Genomic DNA, 20,335 nt, shown 5'->3' with positions numbered 1-20,335 from the left:
TCAAAAAAGTTATTTATGACTCTGGCTGCATGTTTGGGGCTCCATGTCACGCTGCAGAATAGATTTGCAAGCGATCAGACGCCTCCCTTATGATATTGCATCATTAATAAGAATCTAAATATCTTAAAGTGCCCAAAACCTTTGTGTGTTCAGCCATGGCAGCGTCAGATTTCACCACAATATCTCTATAAAAAAACATAAAAATGGACTTGTAAATTTGCTTGGCTGCTGACTTTGGGGACCACAGTTTTATAACTAACATAAAGCTGTATTACTTCCAAAAAGCTGCAATCTAAGTTGAGTTACCGTAGTAAGATAAGTGAGATAAGATAATATTATATTAGCCTTCAAGTCATAAAACTTATTTGATGAATTAACACTACAGCGAGCATGTAGAAGTCAGTGAGCAAGAACAGCAGTAAAGTCTCAAACAGACATGATGTACTAGGAGGCCGAACTTCCAACTCAATGATGGTTATTGACTGATCTCTGCAGATTATTGTCTGTTATCTATAGTATGTGGGTTAGTTATCAGCTAAGACTGGCCTTCTTCCTGCTTGGGTGTCAGGGGAACCGATAATGGAAACACATATTGCAAAACTCAAGCTATACCAGGTCACTTTACTTTGTTTTTGATGACTGCAGAGGGAAAATAATATCACAAACGTAGATGTTACGACCCCGAGGTGGTCTAGGAGAGAGGGGAGGAACAGAAAACCAGATGAAGGAAATGAGCCGGTTTGTTTTTGATCTTTTAATTGCCAGATATGGAAGCACGAGTTTGACTTTAGGGAGAGCCCCGGCCAAAATAACAAACCAGCCGGCTCGAAATAGAAACAAAACCACAATACTACTTTCACAAAGTTACAATTCTAAAAACTAATACAACACAGAAAAACAGGAGAAAAGAGACACAAATGACAGCTCTCCTGGCAAGGACTGAAAGATAGGAATTAAGACTTAAAAAAACAATAAATCAAGATAGCGAATTGTTTAACTGAAGATTAAACTGTCAGAGCTACGGACTAAATCCTGACAAATAGCTCTAACTATACAAACACTTGGGTATAAGCAGGCAGCAAAAAGTTCTTTATGTATCCTTAGATGGGCTGATTGGCTCCAGGTCCCCAAACGCACCAGCTAATAGCACGAGGAAGGAGGATCTAGTTTGGAGGCCCACAGAGCCTGAGGAGCAACACAGCACATCATCAATACACTCACACATTCACATAAAAGTAAATCTCACAACAAAATGCAGCTTTTTGCTTTCTCGTCTCATTTTATTGCTGAAAAAGTAGAAATATTGGAGGGGATTTGAAGCTAATAAAACAAACATGGTCGGGTTCATAGGTGGGAGTTCATGGTTATGCAACTTAAACAGAATGAGTCACTCTTTCTAAGCTGGTTGCACTTTGTCGACCACTTTAACTTTAATACCATCCTGCTTTCCCACAGGGTAAAAAACATGCTGCTAAAATCCAACTGCGTCTTGGAAGCCTTCGGGAACGCCAAGACCAACCGCAACGACAACTCCAGCCGCTTCGGCAAGTACATGGACATCAACTTTGACTTCAAGGGAGATCCCATCGGCGGTCACATCAACAACTACCTGCTGGAGAAGGTAAAGGCGTGTCATGTGGTCTCAGAGATTAAACAAAGTGATTTATCCCTGAGTTAGTATAATAAAAAGTCTCCAGATGTACAGTAACAGTCAAACGTTTCGACACACCTTGAATGAGAAAGTGTGTCCAAACTTTTGACTGGTGCTGAATTTTACATCACAGTCAGTATCTTGTCTTTTTATCATAATAAAGGGAAATGGTTTAATACATTGTTTTATACAGTAGGTTGTTTCGGCCAAGCATCTGCTTAAAAATGTGTTCCAACTGTGCTGATAATTCCCGTACTCTACTGTCAGCCATGGCTCTTTGTTCCTCCACTGCTTAGATAAGTTGTTCCCGGCATGGAAGTTGGGACCTTTCAAGAAGTTGCAGGATGATAAGCAAAATAGAAATTAAGAAAAACACATTATCCTACCAATTTTCTGTCTATTTTTCAGACTTTTTTCTGTCATTTGCCTTTTTTTTCATGTGGAATACCGGGTAGTTTTATAGGTTCACAAGCCAAAAATCTTTGGAACATCTGGCCTAGATTGCAGTACAATTTTTACATTCAGATGGCAGAAAGCTGCAGTGACTAAACTTTCCTCACTTTAAGCCAGCTGTTCAATGACACTGCCCTTATGTCGCTTTTTTCCCCAACAGTCCAGGGTAATTTTCCAACAGGAAGGAGAGAGGAGCTTCCACTCATACTACCAGGTAAGTGTGTGTGTGTGTATTTGCGTGTGAAGAGACCTTTTGTTCCTACATGTAGGAGTATTGTGAATTAACAATGAGGCCACTCTTTGTATCGGATGTTTTGTGTGAAAGAGTGTAGAGATCTTTTCCATAGATGTAATAAATATAAACATGGTGGTCATGCTAATGACTCAGGATGCAGTACGCATATTATGTATGACAAAATGTATCAGAAATAACAGTCACAGAATTGGAAAAGCTGCATATACGACACACTTGTCTACGTAATAGCCTATGTGATGAAGCAAAAACACAATAAAGATTCTGTATAAAGTGTTGTCAGTAAGGTTTGTGTGTTTTTTTTGGTCTTCCAGTTGCTCAAAGGAGCTCCGGATTCTCTGTTACGCTCTCTTCACATCCAGAAGGACCCAACAGCCTACAACTACATCAAAGTTGGAGGCCAGATTAAGGTAGTATATAGCATAGAATTCTCCTCCTATAGAGAATATTGTGGTTCAGAACATGTTAATTTGTTTATTTGTACATTAATGAACATCAGTATAAAATACAAGATGTAAACATGCCGGAGTTAGCAAAAATGCTAATTTACATCCGTCGTCCCTAGGCAGGTAACAATAACAGAAACACAACAAACAATATGCAAATATGCAAATACAAATATGCAAATACACAATACAGAAATAGAAAAAGACAAAATACATTGTACACATGTCCGGTTAAAAGTGATCACAGCTCTGATTTGCCTTGAGCCATCGTGATAGGCCATTCCAATATTTAGTTCCCATTATTGACGGTGCATTTTGTCCAAATGTGGTGCGTCTATAAGGCACCACAAAGTCCCCTCTAGTGGTGACCTTGGTGCTATTGTCACTGTCAGTCCTCTGCTTAATGAATTCATTTAAAGGAGGTGGGGCGAGTCCATGCAAAGCCTTATACGTACAACAAGCATGTTTAAAAAGTTCTCAAAGCTCAATAAATGATATTTTTCCAGGATGTTACAATGATTTCTTTCTTGAAGAGCAATTCTATTGGTATAAGTGTCTTTTCACTTGTAAGTGACCGGTTAGTAAAACAGTAGAGTACTGTGTGTTGTTTATGAAAGCGGCAGAGCATGAAAACTCAAACAGAAGTCTGGAGGAGTGTCAGTCTGACATGCAGTTTGTTTTCAGAAGGGTGAATAGAGTGAATAACACAGCTTAACAGATGTGGGTTTCCTTGCCACTGTTTACAAGTGACCGCACAAATCACATGTTTAGAAAAAGGATTTCAGTGATTACCAGCTCTGAGTTACTGTACTTTTTTTTTTTTAGAAAGGTGTTGTAATTTAGGCCTCTGCTGTGTGCTGCAGTCTTTGCCCGAGATTAATGAGTAGGAACGAAACCACTTGACTGCAACAAACAGCCTGACGTCATGGAACACAGTACAACCAAACAGCTGAGGTGGCGGTTTGTACATTGTGTGTCCCACAGACTTCTATTTTCTATAGCCGGGCATCACAGTTCAGCACCAGGTTGTAATTTAATTAACTGTGGGAGTTTAATACTCTGTCTGGATTCATTGGAAGAAGAAGGGAAAGACCAGGACTCTGAAACAAAACACACATTGAAAATAACTTTCTAAGGAATATCAACATGTGTATTTGTTCCAGGAAATCAACAGTCCAATTTTAGAAAAGCTGACTGAGAGAAAACCATTTTCAAACACCGCCCTGATTGATCCAATTAACTTTGTTTACTTTTAGTCATTTTTATGTCATCTGTCTCCAACATTTCTCCCCTCTCTCTCCAGTCTAGCATCAACGATAGTGCTGATTTCAAAGCTGTCGCCGACGCCATGAAAGTGATCGGGTTCACAGGGGACGAGGTTCAGACTGTTTACAAGATCCTGGCCACCATCCTACATCTGGTAATACTCGATAATACCAAATCCCGGCTCATTTCCTGTGCCAGCTGCGTCCCAGTATGTAGGGGTTTAATGCTCAGATTTTCAGACGTATTGGCAAAGTGAACCAGTATGTCTGTCAAGATAAATTTGAGTTCAAGGGTTTGAAAATGTAAATGTTTATTTTTAGTCGTGATTCCCTAATAATTTCCTTTTTAAAGCCTCTTGGAAGGAGCTATATGACTGGCACATTTCACTGTGTATTGATAACTAGTAGTTAATTGTTAGATGTATTGAGTTTATTAACAGTTGTTGATTTTCAGAGGAATTTCCTCCATTTAAACCCAAGAAAATATTAACCTATTATTCATTTAGCATTAGAAACATTATTCTCCATAAATGTTGAATTGTATGCTTGCCTGTTAACAATTTTCACGTTTGTATGCTCAGCTATCCTGCTTAAAACTAAACTAAGATGACAATTCTATCAAAATTCATAAAATAAAGTATTAAAGAAAAAGTCCAACAGATAGATACCAGTCCTATACTTGTACTCTAAATATGAAGCTTCAGCTAGCATGTACAGTTTATTTTAGCATTAAGCCTGAAAGCAGAGGAGAAACAGCTAATCTGGCTCTGTCTAAAGCTAAAAAGCAGCTGCCAGCACCTCTAAATTTTACTGATTAACACATTTTATTTCTTTTTTTTTCCAAATCTGTGCACAAAAAGAAATGTAAAAAATGGAGAGTTGCACATCAGAGCTAGCCAGAGTCAGGCTACCTGTTCTCCCCCTGAGTCCAGTCTCAATGCTAAGCTAAGCTAATTGCCTGCTGGCTCTAGCTTCATATTTAGTGTACAAACATGAGATTGGTGTCAATGTTCTCATCTCACTTTTGGCGATAATGAGCTAATTTCCCAAAATGTCAAACTATTCCTTTAACCAAGCTGTTGTGAGCTAAAGAATAAGCCGTCTTCTCTCTCGCTCTGGCCTCTCTCCTAGGGGAACATGACATTTGGGGTGGACGGTGATGTGACCTTGATAGAGAACTCGAAGCTGGTGTCTGTGATCAGGGAACTGCTGTCCACCAAAGAGGAAAATGTGGAGAAGGCCCTGCTGTACCGCACCGTGGCAACGGGCCGCGACGTCATTGAAAAACAGCACACGGTACAAGAGGCCAGCTACGGACGGGACGCTCTAGCCAAGGTTAGAGCTGGAAGATAGAAAATTACATGTTGTTGGTCATCTGTTATACTCTTCTGGCCCGCTGATGCCCAGAGGGTTGTGACATTTCACTAAGTACTTGATGATATTTTTTACTGGGAATCACACTGATTCACACAAGCGTGAGTCACAATGTTATGACTCTAGACAGAAGCAGGAGACCGGAGAGGAAGCAATGTATGTAGGCATGACCAGCGCTGTGGGCTGTGAACAAACATCTGACTCACTGATATTTTGACATTTTGCTCTCAGACACCCATCTGTAACTGTGAATTGTCTGTTCGCTAGACTCCTCTCTGTGCCCTCGAGCAAGGCATTTTGCTGACCGGCTCGCAGCCAATAATCACAGTTTTCACAGTCTGTCACAAACTTCTCACATCGACCGTTTTGTCATCCTCAGGCCATGTATGAGCGTCTGTTCTGCTGGATTGTGGGAAGAATCAATGACATAATTGAGGTGAAAAACTATGATGCCAGGATCCACGGGAAGAACACAGTCATCGGGGTGCTAGACATCTACGGTTTTGAGATTTTCCAGAACAACAGGTTCGTTTGAGACAGAACACGCCATGAAAATTAAAAAAGCATCAACAAATCTGCATCTTTATATAAGATAATACTGTTGTGTGCATGTTAACTGTTCTATCATTTGATTTTGTTGGTTGTAACACACAGCAAGAATTACATCTGTTTAAATCTCAATATGTGTCATCCTGTCTGTTTTTTTTCGTTTGTTGTTCTGTAGCTTTGAACAGTTCTGCATCAACTACTGCAATGAAAAGCTGCAGCAGCTGTTTATCCAGCTGGTGTTAAGGCAGGAACAGGAAGAGTATCAGAGAGAGGGCATCCCCTGGAAACATGTATGTAGGATTGTTTTTTTTGGTCTGACTGTGTTTGAATTCAATTTGTAACGTAACAGGATGCACATACAGTATTAAAATATCTTCATTTGCTTCTACCTTTTAGTTTCACAGATTTTTGATTATCAATTGATTGGATATTCTCTGATCCACATACTTGCTCTTAAATCCTCTGTGTCTTTATGTTGTTAGATTGATTACTTCAATAACCAGATCATTGTGGACCTGGTGGAGCAGCAGCATAAGGGCATCATCTCCGTGCTGGATGAAGCCTGTATGAACGTGGGCAAAGTCACTGATGAGGTTTTCCTCCAAGGACTCAACGGCAAACTGGCCAAACACGCCCACTACACCAGCCGCAAGGTAGGAAACATTAAATACAGATCTTACTTAGTATTACTTTGGCAGGAACTCATTTAGATTACATATTTAGACTTTAGCTGCAAAGTTTCTTCTTCTTTAGTCCTCTAATATGCATCTTACTCTCTAATCTATAGCTTTATATACCTTTAATGCTAATGTTACTGAACTCTGATTTATTATTTTAACACTGGTGACCAATAATAACAGAACATAAGCTTCTTAAATCAGAAAACATTAACATAAAAGAGGTTGTGTCACTCTTCTACAGTTGAATTTATGGAGGGTATTACAGCGCAGCATAATGAATCTTAACCACAGATTTCCTGCAAATAAAATTACACGAGCAAAAACAAAGTCAAGCAATATATCAAATTTTGATGATGCAGGATGTGGTCGTAGTAACCCGAGAAAACCAGAGGAGCGATTACACCATTCAGTATGTAACCATTAGCTCCAGAGGAAGAGATTGAGATTGAGATAATCAGGAAGGCTTACAGTCTAATTCACTCTAACGGTCTGCACGACCCGCCAAACGTAAGCCAATTTACTTTGTTAACATCCGCGGCTCCTGTTTGGGATCAGGTGACTTAGACGAGGGGGGACGGAGGTTTTTTTCTTCATGTTGAACATGTAAAAAGGGTGATAAGTACTTTTTAAACACCTGCGTTTCTCTCTGCGGACACAAGGGGGCATCAGCTGTCAGAGAAAGAGCGTGGAGGTGCCTGACTCGACACTTTGCTCCAGTGATGTCACTGCTAGCCAATGGGGAGCGTGTAGAGTTGGTGCTTTAGTGTGTTAGAATGGGTGTTGGAGAAAGAGAGAGAAAAGCGGGGTGAGGTTGGGGGGGGGGGGGGTATTTACAAATTTATGAGGAGAACCAAGAAGAGACACTAGAGAACTGGGAGGAGGAGGAGGAAGAAGAGAGGGAGTGAGATGATGATGCAGTGAAAATGAATGGTGACAAGTGGAAGGTAAACACTCTCTATATGTCTCTGGCTGGACTGTAGAGATAAAAACACTTGAAGCAACAAGCTACAAAGTGAGGCACTGTGTCAGAAAGCCTATTCAAAGGCTTCCTGGCAACTAGATGTTCCCATGCGACACAAAGACAGAATATTCAGCCTCAGACTCAATGGGCACCGAACCCTGCAGACACCGTTACTCACTAAAGTTCAATGTGAAAAAAAAAGCACACAAAGACAAGGAAACTGTGAATAAAGCCAGCTGAGTCAAGATGAGGTAAAGATTACACTGTGCTGCAGGGTGTATTGATTCATGAAGCTTCCCTTCCTCATATCATCTTGGAGTCAATACGCCCCCCCCGCCGCCGCCGCCGCCGTCACCCTTCTGCTGCTCTCTGACCCGTTCCTCCTCCTCCAGCAGACTCCTGAGTTTAAAAGACCTGAAATGAAGGTTTTTGAAACATACAGTGATCCAGCTGTTACTTCCTGGAACCCGGTGTTGGTATGAATCAATATTAGCCAGAGATCTTTCTTTTTCTGTACTGTGTGGAGCAGTGTTGCCAGGCAACATTAACAAAAAATGGAGGAGTTTTTTTTGTCAGGAAGTAGTGTGAAAGGGGCTTTAGTAGATCTCCAAGGTGTTTTGGCAGGCAGACAGTGTGTGTTACCATTTAAATTAACAGTTATAAAAGTTAATTTCAGATGGCTTCCACATAACTGTAAATGTTGTCAGTAAAAAGAACCTGGCTTTTAAATAGACTTCCAAGGAGCGTTTTTACATACGTTCACCTCAAGTTTTGGAATGTTTAACATAAATATCTGACAGTATAGAAATGACAGAAAATCATAAAAAGCATGATAAGTCCCAGAAGAATGTATAGGGGTACATGCTTATATAAGTGGTTCTGCTGCCAGCGATCTCAGAGCATCAGAGGGAGATTTTTGGTTTGATGACTTCTGCAGAGGGAGGCGAGAGAGAGATTTATCCAGTGAATGCAGTGAAGCCACATCGGTTTAACTCAACCATGGAATTAAACTATTTTCTATAGTGCATTATATTTCATTCTGTTCCTCTTAGACTCCTTTATTTGACCACTACAACTGGTAATTTCTTGTTTGTGGTTTATGGTGATTCGTTATTGTCTGTTGACTGGTATATATGTGTATTGACAGATGTTTTCGTACTGGTTGATCACCTGATTGTGACCAGTATGGATGTTAATTGAATTTTGCTCTCAGCGCCACTCGGTGGTCAGAGTAATAACTGCAGTCTTTTCCACCCTTTGATATTCTGATAGAGATTAATGGAGCGATTATTGCTTGATGCAGCTGCAAGGCTCGATCGAGATTATTTATTGTAAAGCAAAGTCCCAGTGTGACATGATCTGCTTTATTTCATATGTATTATTTGTATTATTATACTCATATTTCTGTTTTCAGATCTAGACTTTATATTTCATCAGTAAGTTTTCTGAAACAGCTTTAATTCATAGTCTTGATACTTATTATTCTTTCTAGTGGATTTTGAGATTGTTTCTTTCATTTCAAGAGTGGAATAGAGCCTTGAGATCACTGAAATACTTTCTCTGCATATTAGTGTGACCCAAAATAGACATCCTAACCCACACTCATCATGCAAATTAGCTCTTGGGGAAAGTTTTTTAAAATTTCAAGGCTTTGAGGGTATGAAGTGTGCACGAGCTCTGCAGACTTTAAAGACTCGCCGTGGCTCTCTAGCCCTCCTAGCTCACTTCCCTTCAAGACTGTCTGCTGTGATAAAAGTGTGAAGGTAGAAAAAAAGATGTGTGAGAATGAGAGAGAGAAGGATGAGAGAAGAGGAGAGGTGTACAGCGAAAGACTGGGAATTAAAATGTGAGAGGAAGTGCTATATGCGGCATGAAGAAAGAGAGAATGAAAACGAGTACTAGATATACGGTGCATGATTTTTGATATTCCACTTGTGCTTCGTTAATCGATATTTTTAGATTAACAATAGATCAAATCACTATGTTTTAAAGTGAACAGAACCACAGAGAACTCGACTCTGCAGCTCCTGTTCCCTCGTTTTAGACTCTTAGACCGGTTGTTTTGGTTTTCCAGCCCACGAATGCTCTCACCAACCTCATTTCCAGCAGCAGCAATCATCAATTTTCAGTGAAAAAGTTAAGACAAAACCCTCCAAACTAACTACTCAAGCATCCTAGCAACTAAAGAGCTGCATGTTTCCGTCAGGGGTTAATGGAGACCAAAAATAGAGCCATTAGAAGAGTGAATATTGGACTTGCATTCATCAGGACACCAGAGACAAAAGTCTAAATGAATGTTGCTCCGTGTCTGCTGGATGTATAAATTGGCAGTTGTTTGCTAACAGTTTTGCTTTAACACATTAACAAGATGATAATATCTCAGATTTTGTGTTTTCTGCTTGATCCGCTGGCGCCAAGTCGTAAAAAAAATCAGCTTGTGACTTTAATAAACCATCCCTCTATTTAGTACAATATTTGGTCTTGAAGCCATGAGCACCCAGCTGACTCAGTTAAATTATATGAAGATGTAGATTATCTAAATATTGTTGCAACTTTATGCTGGCAGGCTTAAAGATACTGCACTATGTATAGAAAGCTTCCCTAGTAGTAGTATCAAAAAGATGCACCTGTTTACACTGCAACCAGAATGTATAGCATCAAAACAATTTAAAAGAAGCTATAATGAGATAAAAAATGTTTGCATACTGGCTTTAAAGAAAAAGAAAAAGCCTACATGAATGTATGTAGACGAAGGATATGTGGGAGGAAAAAACATCAAGTTCAATAAAAAACAAGAATTTTGATCCAAAGTGAGATATTAGACATTTAGAGAAAATGTAAAAAATCTAATCTGCTCTTATAAAATGATAAAGTAGCTCAAAGTTAAAGCAGTCTGTGTTACTTATAAAGCAAAGTTCTGTAGCTTGACAAAAAAAAATAAAATCTCAGTACAAGGTCCAACTCAGTTGCTGAGCAACTCCATCTGCCGAGTGTTAAAAAGCTTTGGAAACAACAAGCGAGTTGGACCTTGGGCTGAGAATATTTATTTTATTTTTTTGCCAAGCTGCTGTTTTTTAGGTCATATACGAATCACAAGTCCTGCCAACACTCGTCTCTCACCGCCACCGCCGCCAGAAAACAAACAATATGTATGTATATTTTCAGTGCTTCACAGTGATCAACATTTTCATGGAGGCTTTATCGCCCAAGACTTGAGGAGATATAAAAGAAGGATGCAGCATAAGAAGAGACTGAGTCAGAGATCTATTCCAGGACGTGTTCCTGTTACATGATCTGTGCTGTGTCTCTGCAGTTATATATCACCCTCCTTCCAGCGCTCAATGATGCTAGACTCTGCTTTCGGCTTGTTGACAACCTGTCAATAACACACACACACTCTCTGACGCACAAATACATACACCCTGTCCTGGCTGTCCACTCATTTATTCATATGATACTGCACGTGCACAGTAGATTTAAATCACAGATCCACATTTAATGACACATGGCTGTCACAGTGTGCAGAAAACATGCACATAGAGGCACATGTTGCCACAGTCATGAAAAGACCTGATAACAGATCGAAAGGAGAAGGGCACAGGAAGTAAGAGAAAGTTCAGATGAGTAACAAATGCACTCTGTTCTAAAATTCGCCTCCACATCTCAACATGTCATGTCGCTCTGCAGTCTGCTGATGAGAAATTCTTTTTACTGGCTTCCAGGCTTCTCAGTCTCGTTATGAATTAATCAGGCGTGTTTGATGCACGCGAGCCACGGGCTTGTTTACAGAGATGTCTTACCTAAAGGAGAACACTTGAGTCTGATGTGCTGAGGATGATGCTTCAGTGTAACTTTTGCTGGTGTGTCTGTGCAGTAAAATCTGTCTGTCTCCAGAGGTTTTCTTCAGGTTGTGTTTGACTCTACAAGAATCTTCACGCTGACACTTAGTTCCCTAAATGTTTTGCTCTTGTTGACCTGCTTCTAGCAAGCTGTGTACTTGTTTACTTGAGTCAAGTCATCCTCAGAGGTGCCAGTCATAGTTCTGCTGCGTATTCATACAGTCATACAGCTTTTTATGCTATTTTTAGATCATTGCACCACAACCAAACTAGCTAGCGGTTCTATTTGTATTAATTGATGTCAATAAATCACATTAAAAGACCAACCTCTGTGTCATCACTGACAGCTGTGGAGTCGCAACAATATTTTCGGCATCTAAAATGCAGCGCATTGCATTGTGGGATTGTTAACAAAAAGTCATGTACATGCCATGGACACTCTGTCGTTTTTGAATGCACTACATAGTGGATAAATTCAATTGGGACACTCAAATATAATGGTGGAGGATAAATATAGTGCCCTTTAAAATAAATAGAGAGTGATTTTGGATGTAGCCCTGCTGCTGTAAATACTCATTATAATGCTAAATGTGTATTAATACACAGCTGAAACTAGTTTCCAGCATGTACACCACTGACTCCTGTTTGAATCATATTTGTTACTGTAGCAACTGTGTGTTCAGACAGAACAAGAAGCAAATTTTCACTTTGCGTCATTTTGTACAAGTTTGACCGCTGGACCGTTTTGTGTTTTTTCACCCCAAACAGTCAACAGTACGTTAGCTTTAAGCTAGCTAGCAACAGACGCACTGATGAGTCTGCCGGAGTGTGTCAGTTCAGCTTCTGTTTGAAGTGAGAACTTTCTGAAAACTGTGGTTCTTTGTCATTTTCCTCCAGTCTGTCTCCTTTTCCTTCTTGTTCTCTGTATGTTTATGAAGCAGAAGCATAAAGCTCAGGGATACGTGCAAGTTTTTCACTCGAGTTGAAACATTTTCAGCTCGCACAGATGAGTCTTCGTGTCAATGCGCTCGGCCCGAGGTGGCATTGACTTTCTAAAATTTGCTTTGTGCTCTGTCTGAACACAGTAAAACCTGCAGCGTCCAGCTTTCATTGTAAATTACTGAGGCTTTTTTTTTTTAAAGAATGAGAGTATGTATGTTTTAATGCAGCATCAACAATGCTTCCTTTAGCTGGTTAAATAAAAGCTTTAATTTCTGCTCCCTGCCGCTAGCAGATGGTCAGTCCTCTGTTCGGTCATGCTTTTCTCTGTGATTAGCTGTGCTAGAAGATACTTCCCCCTCTGGTCCTCCTCTTCCTCTGCTCCTTCTCCTCTCACTGTGTGCTGCTTTGATCTTCCAAGATATGCTTTTTTTTTTTTTTTTTTATAACTTTTTATGATTTGCTGACACGTTAGTATCTGCTGAAGCAGACATCGTGACAGCTTCTTTTCCTGCCTCTCCCTACTTTTTCTGGAGCGTTTTCTCTTTCACAATCCCTTCCTCTCCAACTCTCAGTTGTCTCCTCTTCCTTTACCACTTTTTTCCCCTCATCTGTTTCCACTATTTTATATAAATGTACTTTTCACAAGCTTCTCAGTGTGCGGCACGTACAGGTGCAGCACACTAAAAAGAATAAAAAGCATTTGTGTCCTGTGCCTGCTGTCACATGTATGAATGCATGAAGGGAGGCTGCGCTATGTAGTAAAGCTTTCATGGGCCATGTGTCGGTGATGCTAATCTGCAGTTATATATCACCTTCCTTCCAGCGCTGAATGATGCTAGACTCTGCTTACGACCTGTCAATAACACACACACACACACACACTCTCTCTGACGCACAAATACATACACCCTGTCCTGGCTGTCCACTCTGTCCACTCATTTATTCATATGATACTGCACGTGCACAGTAGATTTACATCACAGATCCACATTTAATGACACATGGCTGTCACAGTGTACAGAAAACATGCACATAGAGGCACATGTTGCCACAGTCCTGAACAGACCTGATAACAGATCAGAAGGAGAAGGGCAAAGGCAGTAAGAGAAAGTTCAGATGAGTAACAAATGCACTCTGTTCTAAAATGCGCCTCCACATCTCAACATGTCATGTCTCTCTGCAGTCTGCTGATGAGAAATTCTTTTTACTGGCTTCCAGGCTTCTCAGTCTCGTTATGAATTAATCAGGCGTGTTTGATGCACGCGAGCCACAGGCTTGTTTACAGAGATGTCTTACCTAAAGGAGAACACTTGAGACGTGCTGCGGATGATGCTTCAGTGTAACGTTTGCTGGTGTGTCGGTGCAGTAAAATCTGTCTGTCTCCAGAGGTTTTCTCCAGGTTGTGTTTGACTCTACAGATTCTTCTCACTGACTTTTGCTTTTGTTGACCTGCTGCCAGCAAACTGCGTACTTGTTTATGCTATTTTTAGGTCATTGCACCACAACCAAACTAGCGAGCGGTTCTATATGTATTCATTAATGTCAATAAATCACATTAAAAGACAATTAGGCCAAACCTCTGTGTCATAACCTTCACTGTTGTCCAAAAACTAATAAAACAATATCTTCTGCTCTCACTGTGCACGTAGGTGCACAACCAACAGTACCAGTCAAAAGTTTGGACACACTTTCTTATTCAAGGATGGACGGGTGTGTCCAAACTTTAGATTCATACTGTACGCAGCAAACTAAACACACAAGAGGACAAGAGTCGACCCTCTAAGTTTTTACTGGAGGCAGTTGTGAAATGACAGCTCACTGGTGCAACACAATCAGTGAAACTGCACTTCTTCTTTGTTTCACTGACAGGTGTAAAGATGGTTGGAGCAGGCTGGTTAAAGGGAGTGTTTTCATCCATTTATGGATAATTGTAGGGGTGGAAATAAGGCTTGTGCATGTGTGCTTAGTTCTACAATGACTGAGATTTATAAATGAGTACGCACAACTTTATAAATCTGACAAAAAGAAAGCATTTGTGTGTACACAGTCATGAATCTACACATGCATCAGGTCCAAGGAGTAATGCATGCATGGATTAAGTCATTTTGCATCATCACTGACAGCTGTTGAGTCACAACAATAATATTTTTCACATCTAATAATTTTCAATTGTTAACAGAAAGTCGTAAACATACCATGGACACTCCTTTTTTTGTTCCACACTGTTAGTTTTGAGTGCACTACATAGTGGATAAATTCAATCTGGACACTTGAATATAATGGTGGAGGGTGAATATAGTGCCCTTTAAAGTAAGTAGAGAGTGATTTTGGACATAGCGCGGCTGCTGTTGGAGTAATATTTAAATTAAAGCTTTAATTTCTGCTCCCTACCACTAGTGGAGGTCAGTCCTCTGCTCGGTCATGCTTTTCTCTGTGATTCGCTGTGCTAGAAGATACTCCCCTTCTCTTCCTCCTCTTCCTCTGCTCCTTCTCCTCTCACTGTGTGCCGCTTTGATCTTCCAAGATATGCTTTTTTTTTTTTCACTTTTTATTATTTGCTGACACATTAGTTTCTGCTCGAGCAGACATCACGGCAGCTTTCTTTCCCGCCTCTCCTTCTAATTTTTCTGGATCATTTTCTCTTTCACACTCCCTTCCTCTCCAGCTCTCCTCCTTTATCACTTTTTTTTTCACCCCCACATCATCACTTTTCACAAGCTCCTCAGTGTGTGTGGCATGTACAGGTGCTGCATACTAATAGGATATGATAGGCGTGTGTGTCCTCCGCCTGCTGCCACATGTATGAATGCATGAAGGGGGGCTGTGCTAAGTGGTAAAGCTTTCATGGGCCATGTGTTGCTGATGCTAATCACTGAGACGCTCTGGTCGTTAGCTCCAGGGAGGCAGAAGGTCAGCAGTAGCAGCAAGGACATAAAGGAGTCTAATAGATGTCGATGAGATTATGAAGGAGTTGACGTCGTTGACAGCAGATCAGCACAGTTTGATGAGCGGCTCAGGCGTCGTATTCAAAAATATACCGTACGTCTCTCTAGAATGAGGATGTAGCTCGATACTCAGTGTTTTAATACCCTGACAGCTGCCACTCACACAGTGTAGTGGGCATGAAATACAAAATCCATCTCCTCATCTGCCGCCTGGATTCGTTCCTGCGGTACCCACTGTGAGTTCTTGACAGGTTTTGGAGACAGTCAGACGCTGCTCATCGGGAGGTCTGGCTCGTGCCCTTGTAGATGGCTGCTTTGGTCCAGGGGCTGGAGAGCTAGAGGGCACAGGTGGCAAACAGGATTGCTGGAAAAGTGATTGCAAGAGGAGGGGAACTGGACAAGAGTCAAGGAGGGTCAGATTGATAAAGGAGTTCTCTTTTACTGGGAGTGAAAAAGCAATAAATGTATGAAGACAATGAAAGGAACAGAAAGCTGTCAATCAACCAGCTCGACTCTTTATCGCTTCGTCTAGACTCATAAAACCAAAAACCATCAGCTAGATTTGGGTGAACTGACTCTTTAAGAAGGTCAAGATATGTTGCCAAAATTATCATTCTGCTTGGCCTACAATGTAGTCATGTATCAGATGTAAACAGAGAGCTACAGATGGGTAACAAATCACATTAAAAACAAACAAAGTGTCTTAGTAAGGTGTTGTTCCGCCACAATACTGAGGGCCTTCTGCTGTATATTTTCCACAAAAGAAGGAATATGAGGCAGAGAACATATATTTTGTACCTATAGTTAAAGTGTGCAGTGCTTGTGGTATCTTTTCTCTGCAAACAAAATCTTTAAGACAGCTAAAGGGGAAAAAAGTTGTGCGGATGCATCTTATCGTGGCTTCCTATCACGAGTCGGCGCAGCTACAGTGTGTACCTGTTGTGTTCTTGTTATTTTTCTCTCCGTCTCTCGCCTTCTCACCTCAGCTCTTCCTCTGTTCACAGTTCTCCTGCCTGTTTTTCTCAGCAGCTGTTTCTGTTTCTCTTCCCTACCTGCTCCAACCTGCCTTTCTCTTTATTATAGTAATTTAAATTAAAACCAACTTCCCTTCACCTCTGCTGCTCCTATTCAAGCTCTTCTTTTCTTCCTGTCCTTGCACCTTTCTCTCCTTTATCTCAAGCCAGTTTCTGTGTCATTCATTTCTACTATACAGACAATCCATTTTTTCAAAGAGAGAAGAGGCTGATGTGAAGAATAATGTTGCTGCTGAAGGTTGAATTATTATTTTGCTGATGCATCTTCACAGCTTCATTGAATTTGAGTCTAGCACATGCTAATGTTGTTTTGCTTTGTAACCTTTGTTTGTCCACAGAAAGCGTGCTGACTTTGCTCTTTTCCCGCCAGTTTCCCTGCTTTACATTCATGGAGTTGCATGCCTGAAGCTGCTCAGAATAATCACTGTCTTTTACTGCCTGATTTAGCATCCTTAGCATTTCTACTGGAACAAGTGGAGGGTTAAGTGCATCGCTCTACAGTAAATCCTAAAGGGGGAACCGTTTAAATGTTTTCTCTCTGCACAGATTTTAGCTGCTGGTGTCGAGGTTTTCAATCGGCCACCGTGCAGTTTCCACACTGTCTAACTAATCTTTATGCCGCAATTAGCAGCTTATAATTATTTCAGATATTAATACCAAACATTCAGAATTAATATACAGTAGCTGCAAAATATATTATGTATTTTTGTTTTGATTACTTTTAGAATTGTTCTTAATGGAAGATAAACTGAGTAAAAGTGAAATACTGTAATAAAAAATAAGAATCCAGTGTACATTTCATCAAAATAAACACTATTACAAACAGATGTATTATAGGAACATAATTAACTTTTGCACTATGTTATTTCCTAAACTATACTACCTGCTCATTGCTCATAACTGTAATCTGTTGAAATTTCATTCTCGTCTATATTTATATTTATATTTTACATAATTCTTATCTGCACAAATAGTAATAATGGCGTGCTCTGTCCATATCCATATTGTTTATCCACATCAGCCTTTTTTGCACAGTTTTCTGCACATTTTTCTTACCTGTTGGGTATCTTGTGTTTTTCTTTTAATTAATCTATTTATCTTGGATACTTATTGTCAATACTTTACAGTTTTTTACTAATAGCATCATCACTTTTAGTCATTGCATCTTTCTATCTATCTAAACACAATTAATGCTACAACCACTGATTTCATTGATAACTAATCAGTATTTTATTTTTTCAATAGATGGATAGATTTTGAGTCTATGAAATGTCAACAAATAGTAAAAATGTTAGTTTCCCTGAGCCTTTGTCCAACCAACTGTCCAAAACCCAAAGATATTCAATTTACCATGATCTAAAACACAGAAAAGAAGCATTTGAGAAGCTGCAACTAGTGAATTTTTGGCACTTTTGCTTCATAAATGACTTAAACAATTAATCAATTATCAAAACTGCTGTTGACTCATTTTCTGTCCGTTGTTTCTTCTTGATTAGAAGTGTCCCTCTCTTGCCTTTTGGCTCTCGCTCACAGTCCCCACTTCCTCCTCTCATTATTTTCATTATTATTCTGACCTTGTTCTGTCCACACACACACACACACACACAAACACACACATACAAACATACAAACACACCACCACACCGCCGCCGCCACTGCCATCACACCATCACACCATCGTTCTTAACATTCGGCTGAATCCCAAACACAGAGGAGGTGCTAATAATAAAGCTGCCAAGATGTGTGTTATGTGTGTGTGCATGGTGCTTGTGTGTGTGTGTGTGTGTGTGTGTGTGTGTGTGTGTGTGTGTGTGTGTGTTGGGGTGTGACTGATTGTGATGGATGAGGCACAGTGTGGCTTCCAGCAGATGCAGGCTGTCTGTCTGATGGTGCATCTGTTTTTCTGTCTGCTCTGTGTGTTTGTATGGATACATTTGTGTTTTTTCCTGCAAGCGTTGCGTCGTCGTATTTACACCTTAAAAATATGTGTGTGTGTGTGCTCTGAATATTCAAATAGATTACGTTTAAGATTTAAGAATAACTTGAGTTTTGAGTCCACACAGGCTTGAAATTAAGATCTTGAGCATTAAAGGGGACATTTTTGTGATTTGTTATTTTTATACTCTTATGTCTGTAAAACATGGTTAAAGGTTCAAAACTTCAGGAGAATTTATGTAAAAATGCTTTCTTTGCAAAGTTTCCTCCACTTCCTGATTGTGATGACATCAGATTGTTCGCACATGCCCACAAACGGCTGTCTGTTGGTAGTCTTTGTTGCTAAGGTCGTTCCAAGGAGTGTTCAAGTCGCCTGATCTCAATTTTCAGATTGGATTTGGAGAAGTATCGTATAAGAAGTATAATATTAATATAATACTATTGTTTGTTTACGTAGGCTCAGGAACTGGCCAATCAGAGCTGAGTTGACTCGTCAGGAGGCGGGGCCTTAAAGAGACAGGAGCTAAAAAGGCCTGTTTCAGACAGAGGCTGAACTGAGGAGCTGAATAAAGAGCCAGTATAAGATAAATAAAGAGTTTTTTTTTTTAATTTGTAAATCATGCAAAGATATTCCAGTAGAGCCCCAGAATATAAATATAGATCTGGAAGCGTGCTTGATACGTCCCCTTTAAGACCTTATTGAAATTTCTTCCGAGTCACTAAATGATGCAGCATAGTATTTCAGTTCAAAGTGTTATTAGCTATGTACATTCAATTTTTAATCTTTTTAATAGCATTTTCTTCTCCTTGTTTGCTGAGCACATTACTGTTGGCAATAAAAACTTCTGAGAATTATTATTGGAAGCACTTCAAATGCTTCAGTGGATTTAGAAAGTGCCAGCGAGGTAAATAGTTTCATGATTTCACTGAGGAATTTCACTTGGACCCGTCAGAGATTTACTGAGGGAACCTTCGTGGGTTTCAATTCGTGCGTTGGACCTAAATCAAGGCCGACTGTTTCATTCATTTCTCAGATGTAAATCTCTCTGTGTCTGTGAGGTTTTTATTATGTTTGCACTGTTTCCTCCCATACTTTTTTTGTTTGATTGTCTTAGAGTTTGTGTGTGTTTGTTTGTGTCTGTCTGAGCGTATTGAGCACTCCGATGAGTCATTCAACATTTCCACAAAGTACCCAAAGTACTGGAACATACCAAGATGGTGTGGCTGACAGAAATAGCATCTACATAGAAGGCAACGCAGCTGTAAATGTTTGTTTATTTGCTGTGTTTTTCTTTCTTTTTTACTTTTTCCTTCTGGTGCTCCTCAGTGTCTCTGTGTACACTACACTAAATGCCCAAAAGTATGTGGACAGCAAAAAATTGCTCCCATATGTGATAGTTGAACATCTCAATCCAAAACAATGAGCAGGAATCTGCTGCTATAACCAGCCTCCGTTCTTCTGGGAAGCTGGTTACAAGGATTTGGTCGCCTGCTGATGCTGGGTAATAAGGCCTGGAGTCGGCGTTCCAGTTCATCCTTAAGCCTGAAGCTAAAGTTCTTCCACACCAGACTGGGAGAACTGTTTCTTTATCAACTTGGCTTGTCGTTCATATCATTTTATGCTGTAGAATTAAAGAAATACCTAAACTTTTTTTTTTTTCAGAAATATGCTTGTTTACTTTCTTTTTGATAGTGAGATGAGAAGATCATGTGTTAAGTATGTAGCTGTAGTCAGGATGTTGTTAGCCTAGCTTAGCATATAGTCCACTATAAGCATCTCTAAAGCTGACTAATAGACACATATCTGGTTTGTTTAATTTGTAGACTAACAGAAATATGAAAATGACTGTGTGGTTTCTGGTTAGTTACGTGTAGGAACGTGTTGGGTTTCTTGACAAACAACTGCTGCAGCATCCGAGAGTTTGGTCTTAACTGTGTGAGGTTGCAGAGAAGAAAACCTGAAACCTGCGCTCACCGACTGATGCTGCTCAGGCTATAACCTGTACAA

The 20,335-nt window shown here is 40.0% G+C and overlaps 1 protein-coding gene across 1 annotated transcript in view; it reads left to right on the top strand.

Moving 5' to 3' along the window:
- The window catches only part of myo1d (myosin 1D), a 110,416-nt gene that overhangs the window by 24,842 nt on the left and 65,239 nt on the right, over positions 1-20,335 (top strand). Inside the window, exons 4-11 of the mRNA XM_067575533.1 lie at positions 1,456-1,621; positions 2,265-2,318; positions 2,672-2,767; positions 4,107-4,223; positions 5,200-5,403; positions 5,822-5,967; positions 6,167-6,281; positions 6,474-6,644. Coding sequence (XP_067431634.1) covers positions 1,456-1,621; positions 2,265-2,318; positions 2,672-2,767; positions 4,107-4,223; positions 5,200-5,403; positions 5,822-5,967; positions 6,167-6,281; positions 6,474-6,644 — 1,069 coding nt within the window. The remainder of the gene's footprint in view (positions 1-1,455; positions 1,622-2,264; positions 2,319-2,671; positions 2,768-4,106; positions 4,224-5,199; positions 5,404-5,821; positions 5,968-6,166; positions 6,282-6,473; positions 6,645-20,335) is intronic.

The sequence above is a fragment of the Thunnus thynnus genome, chromosome 20 (assembly GCF_963924715.1).
Source record: "Thunnus thynnus chromosome 20, fThuThy2.1, whole genome shotgun sequence".
NCBI classification, from domain to species: Eukaryota; Metazoa; Chordata; class Actinopteri; order Scombriformes; family Scombridae; genus Thunnus; species Thunnus thynnus.
The sequence above is the reverse complement of the archived record's forward strand: the minus strand, read 5'-3'. Positions and strand labels throughout refer to the sequence as shown.